This window comes from Montipora capricornis, chromosome 4, assembly GCF_036669925.1.
Source record: "Montipora capricornis isolate CH-2021 chromosome 4, ASM3666992v2, whole genome shotgun sequence".
In the NCBI taxonomy this organism is placed as follows: Eukaryota; Metazoa; Cnidaria; class Anthozoa; order Scleractinia; family Acroporidae; genus Montipora; species Montipora capricornis.
The window spans coordinates 26,116,803-26,132,583 of record NC_090886.1 but is presented as its reverse complement, the minus strand read 5'-3'; the positions used below and the strand labels follow the sequence as shown (position 1 = coordinate 26,132,583).

The window sequence follows — 15,781 nt, the reverse complement described above, 5'->3', positions numbered from 1 at the left end:
TGAATGTGTAGTTATGTATTTGTAACCATTTTATCTGGAATATACTTATAAGCAATGCTCGCCTCGACTAGCTATTGCTAACTGCGAGCATTGCATAGCTTTGTTATATTTTATGCAAAATACATAATAAAAACTTAAAAACTGAAACTGAAACTGAAACTGAAATTTCTTCATTTCTATCCTCTCGGCCGTCTTTTTTCTCTCACCAAAAAGAAGTTTAACTGCTTCCTTTGTTTCACTGCTTATTGGTATTGCTATTCGAGGGAATTTTTGAAGTATCATTATCATTGTCTTCACTCCTTGGTTTTTTTTTTTTTTTTCGACACCATTTTTCCAAATTTTAAAATTTCCGGCATTTTCGCGTCAAAACGTCAACACATAAGTGCGTAGTCCGGGGGACTACCGGAAACTGTTTTCGCATGGTACGCATAGTTCTAAAAATAACTTTTTTGAAATTAAGATATCCCAAAGACCTAACTGGGAGAGTCCCTCTCTGTCCTCTTATGGCTCTTGTTCCAGATAATTGTTTCACGTGAACTTACAGGGTCGAATTTAGAACGAAAATCTGACCACCAATGTAACATCTCCTTATAAAATTGTGAGGAAATATCATAGTCATTGATCGTATAATCACAACGAAGAAAAAATTTTCCACCAAAAGGTTTTAGTAAATGCAATAGATACGCTTTCCAGGGATACGAATTATCACTTAAAAATCTTCCAATCTATGAAAGTCGTAATGACAGAATTGATGTTGTAAGATCAGTTACCTTTAGGCCACCAAATTCGAAATCATTTATTACTGCTGTCCTGGCGATTTTATCAGGACCCTTCCAAAGAAAACTGTATATAATTGTTTGAAAAGCTTTTATAAACTCGGAAGGAGAAGGGAAGAGTTAGCCTCCCACGCAGACGTCCTTAGGGTTTCGTCACGCATTTCCTCCCCCACGAAACCCTAAGGACGTCTGCGTGGGAGGCTAGGGAAGAATTGATAAGACGTATAAAACTTTGGGAAGTAATGATCTCTAAATAATAGTGACCTTACCAAGCAGGGAAAGGCCTCTCCAACTCCACAAGCGTATCTGAGATTTCATTCCTGTGAACTTATCGTAGAAATTCTTTTGCACTGATTCTTCGTTAGAGCTTTTACAGTTTTACGCCATTTCAATGCTAGAGGTGTTTCGGAGTTATAACGAGAGGAGCCAATCCACATTGCTTCGGTTTTTGTATAATTCACCTTTAAGCCAAAACATTTTTCGAATTGATCAAGTAACTTAAAAAGGTATTGAGCAGATCTGATATCTGACAAAAAGCTGTTAAGTCATCTGCATACTGCACCATTTTGAATTCTTTTGAATCTATTTTGATTCCATTTATGTTTGAACGTGAACGAATAGCGACAGCTAATAATTCCACAGCAATGATAAACAAGTAAGGGGAAAGGGGGTCTCCCTGCATTACACCTCGATTTATTTCAAAGCTAGCTGAGAGCATTCCATTGTTAATGGTACAGCTTGTTATGTTGCTATAAATTATAAAAGGCTTCTACCCATCTTATAAGACTCGGTCAAAATCCAAAGACTTTTAAGCATTTGAACATAAAATTCCATTCCAGACCGTCAAAAGCTTTCTTGAAATCTATAAAAAGTAGCAATCCAGGAATATCATAAGTTTTTGTGTAATCCATTATGTCCAATATTGCTCTTGCGGCTTCAACTATGTAACGACCTGGAACGTAACCAGTTGGTTACTAAGAATGATTTCCGGTAAAACTTTAACAATACGAGTCGCTAAAACTTTGGACGCAATTTTGCGTGATTTATTTTCTGTTTACAATTCTATCGCCGGAAAACCGCCTGTCTTTTTCAATAGCATAGTATAATACATTCATGGGCCAGGGAGATCTCGGCGAAAGTGTGCAGCAACCAAGATGGTAAGTACGCTTTCGTTTGTTTGTATATTTTTGTGTGTTGTGTGTCTGTGCTGTACTTCTTTTTCATAACTTAAATTATTCTTTTACTACTTTTGCATTTGTTTTGCTATTCAATCCATATTCAGGGAATATATCACCTATTAATATGATAATGATTAATCATTCTTGCAGTAAGAATGTATAATTCGGAAACTAAGCCTGAAAGCATCAAGTTGCTTTCCTTGAATGTTAGAGGCCTAAGCAACTTTCACAAGCGTAGGGCATTTTTTTCCTGGTGTAGGAAGCAAAAAGCTGACTTAATATTTTTACAGGAAACTCATTCCACAACAGAACGACAGGATCAATGGCGAAAAGAGTGGGGCGCCTCTGTAGTACAAATGCTAGACTGAGGTGTTGCAATTCTCATAAAGAGTAGTTTGAACATTACTATTCAACAGGCTGAAATAAGTTCGGATGGCAGGTTTATTGTTCTAAAAGCTGCTATTAAGAATGAGATATACACAATTGCAAACATATATGGCCCAAACAAAGATGCCGATGTAATTTATCAAAATTATTAACAAACAATGAATTTGGTAATGAGGAAAACATTATGGGTGGAGATTTTAATTGTCCTCTTGACATCACACTTGACAAAAAAGGCGGTCTACCGATCCCACAAAAATGTAGTTAATTCTACAGATGAATTGCAAAATGAATTCAGTTTACGTGACATTTGGCGCTTAAAAACCCAACATTGCAAAGCTTTACCTGGGGGCGCTGCTCACCTTTTGTATTTTGCCGACTAGATTACTGGCTCATATCTGATAAATTACATGATTTGGTAACTAAGGTCGGAAAATTCACTGCCTGACGAGTGAATTCCACGTTAAATTTCACCTGAAAAGCCGATATCGCACGAATCACGATATCGGTTTTTCGCGTGAAATTTAACGTGGAATCCACTCGTCAGGCAGTGAATTTTCCAAAAGAGCCATCATGTTGGTTTACAATCCGTTGTGCACCAATATGGCGGCCAGAAATTAACACGAACAGCTGGAATTCACTCAGCGATGAAAGCGCTTACTTTTGGCTCGTGAGATTAAATACATGTGTATGCACACATCTCCTAATGTACTTGAAACATTCAGACGACTGAGATTCAAAGGAATACACATTTTGTTCAACCAAATACCTTTATCATGGTGTTACGCAAGGTGGCAATTCGGAAATTCAAAATGCTGTATTTTCGAAACGTAAGACGGCTTGGCACTGGAAACTTCAAAAAAGATTTATTTCTAGGTCATCTTCAACTTCCTATTGATAAAAATTCAAAACACCCTGCGATTTTGATTTTGGAATTTGATGACGTCATTGTGAAAACCATCTATAATCATAAAAATCGGTTGTTTAAAAAATTCCTATTTTCCCCTAATTTACTAGCCAAGTTGTTATCGGACAATTCACTGACAATAAGCCAAGCACATTCAAAATTTGTAGTTTAAATCAACCAATCACAACCTTTGTTTCAATCACCATAGAAACAGTGTATAGGCTCCTAAATTAGGGCTTTGTTTCTTTCAGAGTGACATTAAACAATTTACGCCTCCTTTGTCAGTCTTTTAATGCAAATTTTCCCTTTCTTTCATAACTTGGGTCTTCTTCTTTTCTCGGAAATTGTTATTTTTATGATTAGTTGGTAAGAGGACTTCGTCCAATTCGGTCTGTAATCATACTCGTGATAAACAAATCGGACTCCCGCTGTGCGATTTTCTTCGTCATTTAAGATAGAATTAAATTTCTTTTTACATACAGTTTGATTATAATTAATGCTGTGGGAATTCCCGGTCTACTTAGGACCTCAAAGTACTCAATACATGGGTGAATTATGGCTAAAGCTCTCTTCTGTACACGCTCTAGATCAATGCATTAAATACATCCTGGGAGAATAATGAATTCAAATATTGGTGCGGCGTAGCTTAGAATTGATCTAATACAGGTACAATAGACCAATATACGTTCCTGGTATGGTCGCCTAGCTCGGTTTAACTGTACCAGAAGGTACAAGCGCTTTGAAGCCTTCTTAATTACATGGCTGTTGTGTTTATTCCAAGTAACGTCATTTGAAATTGTGACGCCTAGCAACTTAGGGCTAGTAACGAACTCCAGATTTTTGCCATTTACAATAATGGGTCGAAAATCGTCCTCTTTCTTGGCAAAAGAAATCCTAAAGTGTTTGCATTTTTCACTATTTAGTTGAACTATATTGCGTGATGACCACTTTACTACTCGGTCAGCTATAAGTTGGGAATTATTTTCTTTTCCTTTATAAACGATCTCAGAGGTTCTTGTGTCATCAACATATTTCCACAATTCTGCATTTGAGTCATTGCCTACTTTTAGATCATTGATAAGAACGAGGAAAAGCCACGGACCTAATTTTATTCCTTGAGGGACTCCTGATGTTACTGATCCCGCGTTCGGAGAAACAACCCTTAGCGAGTTTGACGCGCTGGAAACGATGCGATAGGAAATCTACAATCCAGTTGACTACTGGGACGGGAATATCTAATTCACATAGTTTGATTACTAAGATCCTATGGTCAGTCAAATTGAAAGCTTTCCTGAAGTCAAACATTATAACTCTAGCAGTTGCTCTAATTCTATCTGTCCCCTTCTCCCAGTTGTGGATCATATGGATCAGCGCAAGGCACTGCGCCATACTGGTTTGGAACTAGCATCTTCAAAACCGCGGGATTTACACCTGGGATTTACATAATCACACACAACACAGTCCTCTGTAACTTTCGATAGACACGCTGTTGAGGAGATTGGTCTGAGATATTCCTTGAGATCTTCTACTTGCTTCCTCTTAGCAGAGGTGTAACATCCCCAAGTTTCCAAATGCGGGGTAAGCGCTGTTCGTTGAGCAATACGTCCATGATCTTACTCACTGGAAATGCAAGTAGTTTAGCATACTCTTTGAGTAGCAAATTGGGGATCTCATCAGGACCGCTTGCTTTAGTTGGATTTAATTTTGAGAGCATTACTAGAACGCAAGACTCTGACACCTCTGGTAGAACTGGAAGTGCCTCGCATGGCAACTGGTCCAGAGGGTGTGGCAGACGATACTCCTCTAGTGATTCTAAAAGAGCTGCATTGATCACATCCACCAATTGTTAGGTCGATAGATCGTTCAACTCGTCTTTTATGGTGCTATGCAAGTTGCCCAAGTGAGACTGGGCCCCACACAAACGTTCCTCTAGCGCTTTGGATGCTCGTATCTTTCTTAGCATGTTCCACTTTGCTTTTATAGAAGTTTATCTTGCACGCCTTCCTCTCGCGATTAACCATATTTCTGTAAAGTCTAAATTATGCCAACTGGACGCTATACTTGTGGAACGACTTTTGCCTCTTTTGCATAAGCGATTTGAGGTGGTCTGTCATCCAAGGGGCGTCAGACATATCGACACGGACAAATTTCAGAGGCATCATGAGGTCAAGGCCAGTTCGAATCACTTCACAAAATACATTTAGTAAATCATCGCAACTGTCCGTGCCTGAAAAGGCATGGTGTATAACACTAAGGTAACGCAAGTTTTTTTTCTTTTCTTTTTTTTTTTTTTTTTGGCAGCGTAGTGCGACCTGTACGGGTCCGCAAATGATTCCCAAGCTGTACCACAAATGATACCAGGACCGCAACTGATCCCCATATTGGACTTCAACTGATCCCGGAACGCAAATGCTCCCAATTTTGGACACCAAATGATCCCAGAAAAAAAGTTAGGAATGGCATGGAGCGTGGAATGGTCTGAATAGAGAATTAATGTGAAGAGCGCTTTTTTTTTTTTAAATCACTTTAAATCATGGCTCAAACAGGTTTCTGCCTCATTATAGTTTTCCAGAAAGACTGAATTTTGTTTCTTACAAAAGCTGTTATCAATAACTTGGACGCAATTCTAAACTGATTGTGACCAGGGACACGTTTTTCGAACCCTGCGAGCAGAGTGTCTTTCGATCTTCCTGAAACATTCCGGTCTGCCACTGAGCGGCCTCGATTCAGGGACATTTCGTATTGAGCATGCAAATGTATTCGGGTGTCAGTCATGTGAGACCAGTAACTTCAAAACCACGAAACGAAAACAAATAGTCTTTATATGGGAACAACTCTGGCAAACGCATGCAGGGTTCGAGAAAAGGGCCCCCGGTCACAATCAGTTTAGAATTTCGTCCACGTTAGTTTTTGATGATTGTATCCGACAGTTAAATGGGGCAAATTTATAACAGCTAAGTAAGAAACAAAATTTAGTCTTTCTGGAAAACTATAATGAGAAACCTGTGTGAGCCATGATTTAAAGTAATTTTAACAGAAATAAGCGCTCCAGTTACATTAATTCTCTATCCAGACCATTCCACGCTCCATGCCATTCCCAACTATTTTTCCGGATCATTTGCGGTCCAAAATTGGGATCAGTTGTGTTCCGGGATCATTTGAAGTCCAATATGGGGATCATTTGGGGTCGTGGTATCATTTGCGGTACAGTTTGGGGATCATTTGCGGTTGTGGGATCATTTGCGGTCCTGGGATCATTTGCGGACCCGTACAGATGTACCCGGCCCATGTAATCAAATGGAAAAGTGATTAAATTTGACATAAGGGCAAAGTAAAACGGATGACTTAGTTTAGTAGATGATTTCACGTACGTCTTAATACTGAAGCACTCATTCATTTCAGGAGAAAGAAAGAATGGCTAATAAATGGCCTTCACTTCGAGGGAAACTAAATTTTCTCTTGGCTTTTTTTTTCAATTTGTTTATTTGCAATAATGGCATTGAAATACAAAAACTACAGAAACACACTAAAAGGGAAAGAGAGCAAAAAAAAGTACATAGAAATTACTTACATCAACACACTTAATACTAATTTACAATATCATTGCTTACATATTTACATTATTAGCTTGTAATTATTAGTTAATTACATGTGAGAAGGGTAAGAGAGGTAATAATTACTTCAAGTTAATCTTTCTATTTTCCATGGTGCTTTTAAATTATTTATAAATTGCGTACAATTAGGAGGCATCACATTAATTTTACAATGATATACATATTTCTTAATATACAGGATGAGAACTTCCAGTCGGCGTCTGAGGTTGTCATTTGTATGTAGGACGAGGGATATATTTCTCCATCACTAAGATTTATAAGAGTATTATGGGACACATCGAGCCATGATAAGATTTCATGATAAAATTTAACATTTACAGGGCATTGTAAATTAGGGTAAACCGTTCTTATACTGATCACAAAGATCATCATTTCTGATTTTAAATTTCTTAACTTCTTTGTTGGTTACTAAAATTATAGAAAATTTTGTAACCAAATTCTCTTAATTTATTGTCCACCGTCGATTTATAGGTTGTACTGAATAACTGTTCCGAACTAGTGGCACAATAAGGAAAGAGGTTAGACCAGCGTTTAACGGCAATAGGCTCTATAGTTTTGCCTTCCTGAAATAAATTGTAGTAGTCCTTACATGATCAGAATTAATATGGAACCTTCACTTATCATAAATGTTTATACCAATGAAGAGTCTCGAAAAATATGTTGTCGTATTCATTTCCAATGCTGATCTCAAATAAGGTCAAAAATATAGCTACCAAGATAAGACCATCTGCAACTTTATCCGTGGCATAGCAGTTCAAAACCACATATAAATCTCAGTTCAGAGAATGTTCTGGCTGAATACAACCTGTCAACCTTGCGCGAGCCAATAATGCGTCAAAGCAAACATGTTACATCGGTAACTGGTAATCCGATCAGAAGTCATGCAACTTTTGTCTTCATTTTAGTCGCACTGCTCTCAAATGCAAAACAAACTAGTTTCAGTTTATTCTCAGAACATTTCAGTAGCCTTAGATCAAGTTAAAACTGTTCATGAATTGGACTGTCACTTGGAGATTAAAGTGTATCCATACTTTTTTTTTTTTTTTTTTGCAGTTCACCGCGCCACCATTAAAGAAAATTGATCCAAAAAAACCGACAATGTAAGATATCCTTTATTCTTGGCTAGAAGAAAATGTGGAAATTCTTGCCTCCTGAATCGCTGCACAATAAATGAGATGTGAGATAAACAGCTGCATCGTTGGAAGGTTACATTCGCAATACAGTATATATCTCCTTAGTTTAATTTGAGGGATCATGTTCTATTTTATCAGTTTGGTGTAGTCGCTTTAATTGGATCAAGTAATTGCTCCTCAAAGGAACTCTCGATATCAACTTTTATTCGATGTCCTGTTAAGTGTGACATAGTTGTCGGAGCTAGATAACCTTGGTTGGTCGTGAATTGTCCCAGTTTCGAGGTAACTCAGTGGGAATAGCATTAACACTAATGATCAAAGGAGATGCTAGATTTCACAACAATAAACCTTTAGCTTGTGTTGCAATGATCTTCAATATGGCTTGGAAACGGATGGTGACAATGTTCTCGCCGACACAAGAAATAAAACAACGAACAAACGATTATTCAATGAAATTTATCAAACTTCATCGGCACCTATCAAAATATTTGTAATGCCCAAACTGTTGATAGTCCAGTAAAGTCTTTTGATAGTAACCAGAGGAGCAACCCGAGACGCGAGACGTAAGTGGGTGATTTAGGAAAATCTCTTCTTTCAGAATAGCAAAAAGCACGATCAAGAAATGACGCCAATGTTCTATTAATTCCGCTCCCTTTCCCTTCTAAAGAACTCTTGTGATAACTTTGATTCACCTCTGATGGTACCACTCGAGAAGAGCGTGGAAAAATGGATTCTTTGAATTGTAACATTTTAAGCTACCTTCACAACCTTTTTCAACCAGAGTGGAATCAAGTTTTGTCTAGACTGCAAAACAGTCGTATTTTTTGCGAACGCAAGAGACGCAGTAAATATTCCAACGAAAGGTCTGGAGCGAGTGTAGAAACGGCGAGGGAGAATGGGGAGAGGCGCGAAAAAATACGACTGTCCGCTATGCATATATTAAATTCGTTCAAAATTACCCGTTCTTCCAGCAACGGGAAATTCCCATTGGTTTAACTCTGACACAGCCTGTCATCAAATGTCTATCACACCTCATCAAAAAGATATAGACGCCGTATCAGTTTCACAGTAAAACAGTAACCTCGCGGGAAAATGGACGACGTGGACTTTGTATGAAGAATGCTCGCCTCTCAATAAGCAGTGTTCTCCACAAGTCACACAAGTTTTAATATTTTAGGTTTATTTAACACAATTTCTAGTGTTCTCAATCACTGTCAAAAATCCCACGTTATCGAAATATTATAAATTAACATTCATACCTAGATGATCACTTCGGAATTTCCGGTGTCTGTCACGTTCTCTAATTGATCTGTTGTACGTACGCATTAAAGAGAAAACGTTACCGTGAATTCCTTGCTCAGAAAACCACGCCAAAGGTCGTTGATCGCGCTGAGCTCGGGATACGCTCCCTGATACGCTCCCCGTTGAACAGATTTGCCTTATCTTTCCTCCAGCGACGGAACCATCGACTCGCTGATGCCGTATTCTCCGGCGATCTCGGAGTTATTTTCTATAGCTTCTGCTTTGGCGACTATTTTAAGTTTAAAGAGCGAGGTTGTATGGTTTCCAGTCCAATAACTTTTTGTAAAACGCTTCAGTTGTACGAAGACACGTTTCCTGTGAGGTCAACAATTGTTTAATAATATTCGTCACGTCACGATCACGTTGCTTGTTTGTTTCTTATCTTTCGTGTTCATTTGATTGCTTTGAGTATAATTTTAAGTCAATGTCAATTTGTATTTTAAATTACGAAAATTCCATAGTCAATAATACACATCAAGACCTAAAATGGGTCTCGGCTTATAGCCGAGTATTATGCATTTACAATTCGTGTCAATCAAGTTGATTTTTTCCGTAAGAAGTTTGGGGTCTCGGCTTATAGCCGAGCTCGGCTTGTAGCCGAATAATTACGGTAATACCCTAAAGATTTTAGGAAACGAAACCGACAATTACTTGAGTTCACGCAATCAACGACTATAATTTTCAGTCTCCAACATTGGGATGCGCTTGCGAGCGATTTAGGATATGTTTTGAAATCGGAGCAAAAAAAAATTGTGGAATCGCCTCTCAAAGGAAGAGATTTGGTGTGCTGCCAACGGGCTTTGCAAAAAGCCTGATATTTCAGCTGTTTGTTTTGGCGAAAAACTGAGCCTCCAACTCGTCAAATGCATCTTCAGTCGAACGCCCGACAATTATTGTCATTTGTCCGCTCAAAAGCATTATGGAAGAGCAGATCGATAACATCAAATAAGTTTAGCTTTTCTGCCGCTGAACTAACATTTCCAAACTGCGTTTTAAAACAGCCGCACAATCTGCAATTGTCAGACGCTGTCGCTTCTTTTGGTTTTCTTCCTCTACGTGGGGCGTGTTTTTTTCGGTGTTGACTCATTGAACAGAAAAAACAAACGCCTTTCCTTTTCAAAACACCACTGAATCGAACGTACGAAACCTCGCGCCTTCCGAATAGCGAAGAGAATACGAATGAACATGACAACACAACTAATTTCCCGCGAAAATAAGGCATACAATGTATCAAATTTAAGATGTGGTTGGAGCTGTCAAACAATTCTGACACCTTAGTGACATTATTCGAACCCCTGCTTAGAACAAATTTGTTGTATGAAAAGCCGACAGTCGGTTTCTCGCTTCACACGCCCGTGTGAGGCTCGCGCGCTTCACACGCGAGGATCACGCTTACGGTGCTTCGCGCCTTCCGAAAATGAAAGAAAACGACTGTTTTGCAGTCTAAGTTTTGTCAAGTTAAAAGTTGCATAGCAATGAAGCGTTATTAGGCGTGAATACAATTTCTTGAATGCAATTATGTTTTTTCGTGTTATGAACAATGGTACTATCATTTGCCCTCGGAGATTATTAAGGTCTAACTTCACTTGTATTTTCAATTCAAAGAACGTGAGAAATAAATTAATCCTTAATTTCATCTCTAAGGCCCTCAAAGGGGTTTTGGGGAATATGAGAACATAGATAACTTCAACTGGGGAACAGGGGAGCAATGCCAAGATATTTTAAAAAAACAAGGAAACAAAAGCAATTTTTGGGGATCAAAAAGCTGGGAACAAGTTTGAAAGTAACTTGGGGAGGTTTTTAAAATCGACAACACAAAGCTAAAGAATTTGCCCTCGGTCACGCGAATAAAACCTGTTAACCTTGTGCGAGCCAATCATGCGTCAAAGCAAACATGTTTATATCGGTAACTGGTAATACGATCACAAGTCATAGAAAATAACTTTTGTAACATAGGACGGGGAGACCTACATATCCTGTGATGCATGATTTGAAGCGGAGAAAAGCGAGTCCTTTGACCATTTACACAGTTTACGTAAGTTTGAAAGTAATTTGGGGAACAATGAAACGCAAGCAAATATTTGAAGGGAACAAGGACCCTCCTTCCCTCCCCCCCCCCCCCCCTTAAATTTACTAACAATAATCAACGAAAAAGTGATTAAAACTGACATACGGTGAGGGCAAGCCCCAAACGCAAGACCGTAGTGGGTTCTTTCACGCACTTCTTAATTAAAGCACTCACTTGATTTCCCACAGTTCTTCAAATCTGGATACTTTTAAACCAGGCGGCTTTTAAAGACTTTTAAATAATATATCTTAATCATTTTGAATCCCCTTCTGCGTAATCATTTATCAAAACATTTTTTTTTTTATGATATCACCCTTGTTGCTCCATAGAAAAGCCAAAAACATAGTGCTGCTCACGAAACACAACGTACCTTTCAGATCGGGTATAAGACCAAGCGGGAGCCCATGATCAGGAGCTTGCCTCTTGCGTACAAGCCCTAAGTACAATGGATTTATTCCTAATTTGCACTGTGCCAATAAATAGCAAAGATGTGCAAGCTCGAGGGTAAACCTGTGGCAAAGAGGGTAAATGCCACATTTGCAACCATATTTGCACCTTAGTGTAAACAGGGTTCAAACCCGGTATTTACCAGATTTCCTAAAGGTTTGCAGCTGAGTAGGAATGTTTATTTATTATATTTGCACTGTGCAAATTTGGCGTACATCCATTTTCTCGTCCGGTGAATATATGGCGGCCGAGGGCGGCCATCCAAATTAAAAGTTGACATGAGTCGAGTTTGAGACGTTAAATTAAAAACTCAAAATCAAAAGTCGAAAGTAAATATCAAAAGTAAAATGTGAAAATCATGATGCCCTCCAGCGATGTAGAATTTGAGTTTGAGTTTGAAATCAAAAGCTCCTGCGAGCCAGATCATGGATGAATTGGATTAGAACTAGCAAGGGCTCCTTATGTCTATATCATGGTAAATAATGCGCATGCATAATTCTGTGGTGCCGTTCCCTGAGCGCACTGGATCTTGCAGTTATGCGCATAGGAGTAATAAGGAGTCATGTTATTTCATGGCAGAGACGAAATCATCAATATATAGCATTGCATTGAATTGCACTGTACTGTTGTTTTTAGGGTAAATTTAATATCAATAAATGAACTTGCCATTGAAAACTTATTACTGCAGTTATTTACAACTTAAATGTCTTTTGTTATTGAAAAAACTCTCACCTCAAGCAATATGTCACTAGTTTCACTGTCACACGACAAGAACGTTACATGAAAAAATCCAAGAAATTGGAATGTTGTAGGAGACAAATTTATGAACCATCTTTACAATTCTCAGGTTTGTGCAGTAAGTACATCTTTTCTGAGTTATTTGTCGAAGCGTTTCACTCATATCATAGACTTTTGTACGGTGCCGCCATGTTGTGGATGATATGTGGCGGCCGGTAGTAACAGAACATCTGAAGTTTATGTTGCCATGAAAGCTCTTACTTTTCACTCGCGAGACAGTACACATGAGAAACGGTTCATCTGCGGAGAATAACGAGAGGCATTTTTTCAATCGAAACAAATTCGGATAGTCAAAATCCTGTATTTTCAAAAACGAAAAGGTTACGGAAGTGGTAACTTGTAAAAAGAATTATGTCTAGGTCGTCTCTAACCTCATATAAATAACAATGCAGAAGACCTAACGATTTTAGAATTTGGAAACGTCACGATGAAAACCATCTACTAGTGCGGAATCAAACAGTTTCCGATAAATAAATAAAGACTTGTAGAAAGTCTGTAATAAATGTTTAAACGAAGTCCATGCCGTGCAACACAATGAGATGCTTACCTAAGTTTGTAGATGATGCAACATCCATTCCCTGTTACATTCTTTCCTCCGGTGGAAAAAAATCCGTTCAAATAAACCAAGGCGATTGATGATACTAGGCAATTTTTGGTCGCTCTCGTGAATTTAACGTTCATTTTTCGCACGCTATCTTCGTAACGGTATTAACTTACCATTTTCTAACTCCACTACGTGACAAAGGCATATTTTGTTTCAGAAGAGAACCAAAAAGTGTTAGCGTTGCATCTTAGTTCACCAAAAATCAACGCCATTTCACTCGAAGGCCCACCGAGCAAAAACAACTCCTTTCTTCTACTCCCTGAAACCTTACAAAGATAGAAACACAAGATCTCTAGGACAAAAGTACTACTTTCATTTTTTTTAATTTTGTTTGGCCGTTTAAGGCTATTTGCCTATCTTCTTTCTACCTCGGAACGACTAAACAAACTGGTTCGCAAGCCGATTGGAGCATTCGTTCTTTGCAAAATAATGTTCACAATGGAGCACACAAGAACGAAGCAAGACCTAGAAATAACGTAGAAAATTCTCCTTACCTTTAAAGGTTTCCGTTCTCGAAGAAAAAGCATCTGTCTACTTTATCAAATACTTGAAGATGTGAGGTTTAATTTAATACTGTGTCAATCATCGCGGGCGAAAAGAAGTTCAAACTAAATGTTTGTTCTCAGCGTAATAACCGTCACCAAGTCCGAGTGGTCTAATCGCCGTAAGGTAGTTTCGAAATATTGAAAGACACAAAATGGTGGATTCACACCATCAGAGCTTAATTCAGTATCCGTGGAGAATGCAAATAATAATAAAAAAGACAGTCGACTGGTTTTAAGACGTGGTATGCCTACGGCATCTCATGTAATAACTAGATTAACTGGAATGGAGTGAGTGAGAGACATCGAGTCGTCCATGAGCTAAAAACCCACTTTCCACCATACATATGGATTATGGGCTTCTGGAAAAGCTAAAATTCGGATCCGGAACCGGAATAAAAACAAGAAAGGTCGATGGTATCCAGTTGTTTCATTTTAAGCAAACCCTTAGCTGAAACTTATATGCGCTGCGAAACAAGTTTTCAGGAGGAGTTTCAACGTGTAACACAAAAAGTCGAAACATGCCACAAAAGCGTGGCACATCAATTCATCTTATGCTTCCTTCACATGAACCTTATTAAACGGAAATGACATTAATTACTTTTAAGAGCGACCTTTCCATTTATGGCAAACTGGTTATGATAACTTTGGATCACCCCTTATGAAGCCACTAAGCAGCAGTGTCGAAACTTCGGGTCTTTGGGTTGTCCCTTTTTAAGCTATATTCACAATTCTATGAACCAGAAAAGCATCAAGCTATGCAAGTCTGGTTATAAGTTGCTCAGCAATGAAGCGTTAATGTGAGTAAATGTCATTTCGTGAATACAATCATGGTTTTTCTTTTTTTTTTTGGGGGGGGGGGGGTGGATAAACACGTAACTTCATTCGCTCTCGAAGGCTATTTCGATTTGATTTCAATCGTATTTTCAAAGTTCTGAAAACAGCAATCTGTTCCAAAATAAAATGTGTTTTTTTTCAAAATAGGCATTTTTCTTGAGGTAAAAAAAAAGGGTAATCCATCCAAGTGTTAACTGCAGTCAGAGTAAAACTACATATCTTAACGGAAAATTATTTGTTTTAGAAAGGAAAACCTTTATTTCAACAATTAATTCAAGAAGTTAGTGTTATTTAAGCAAAATTAAGCATCAGCGGAGAATGCATCAAATCTGGGTGCTGATTATGTTCTTATGATACAGGCTTGCGCTGAGGCAAGCCTGTCATGTGATGTGTTGGCTTAATATCTTCACCACGAAAAAATTTTGCGCGCTAACTATCCACTGAGTGCATTGAGGAAGATAAAGTCCTTAATTAATATATATATAAGCCCCATGATCAGAATTTATATGGAACGGTCACTTATCACAGTGTTCATACCAAGGAAGACTCACGAAAATCAGCTACATACCCATATCTGTCAAGTCCATTGTCGTATACTTTTGCAATGCTGATCTCAAATAGGGTCAAAAATATAGCTACCAAGATAAGACCATCTGCAACTTTATCCGTCGCATAGCTTTGTGACATACGCTTTTGTACCATCCTCTAATATCAGTTCAAAACCACATATAAATCTCAGTTCAGAGAATGTTCTGGCTGTAGACAGGATCGCGGCAAACTGACTGAGCCTTCTGTGAAGAGATTTTGAGGTTTTTAAAGTCGACGACACAAAGCCAAAGAATTTACCCGCGGCGGCGAGAATAGAACCTGTCAACCTTGCGCGAGCCAATCATGCGTCAAAGCAAACATGTTTACATCGGTAACTGGTAATCCGATCAGAAGTCAGACAACTTTTGTCTTCATTTTAGTCGCACTGCTCTCAAATGCAAAACAAACTAGTTTCAGTTTATTCTCAGAACATTTCCGTAGCCTTAGATCAAGTTTAAAACTGTTCATGAATTGGACTGTCACTTGGAGATTAAAGTGTATCCAATTTTTTTTTTTTTTTTTGCAGTTCACCGCGCCACCATTAAAGAAAACTGATCCAAATAAACCGACAATGTAAGATATCCTTTATTCTTGGCTAGAAGA

General features: G+C 38.3%; 1 protein-coding gene across 1 annotated transcript in view; it reads right to left on the bottom strand.

Annotated features, from left to right (window-relative positions):
- LOC138045853 (uncharacterized) overlaps positions 1-15,456 on the bottom strand; it is a 217,939-nt gene extending 202,483 nt beyond the window's left edge. Inside the window, exon 1 of the mRNA XM_068892486.1 lies at positions 15,159-15,456. Within this exon, the coding sequence (XP_068748587.1) occupies positions 15,159-15,292 (134 nt within the window). The 5' untranslated portion in view covers positions 15,293-15,456. The remainder of the gene's footprint in view (positions 1-15,158) is intronic.
- Positions 15,457-15,781: the final 325 nt, after the last annotated feature.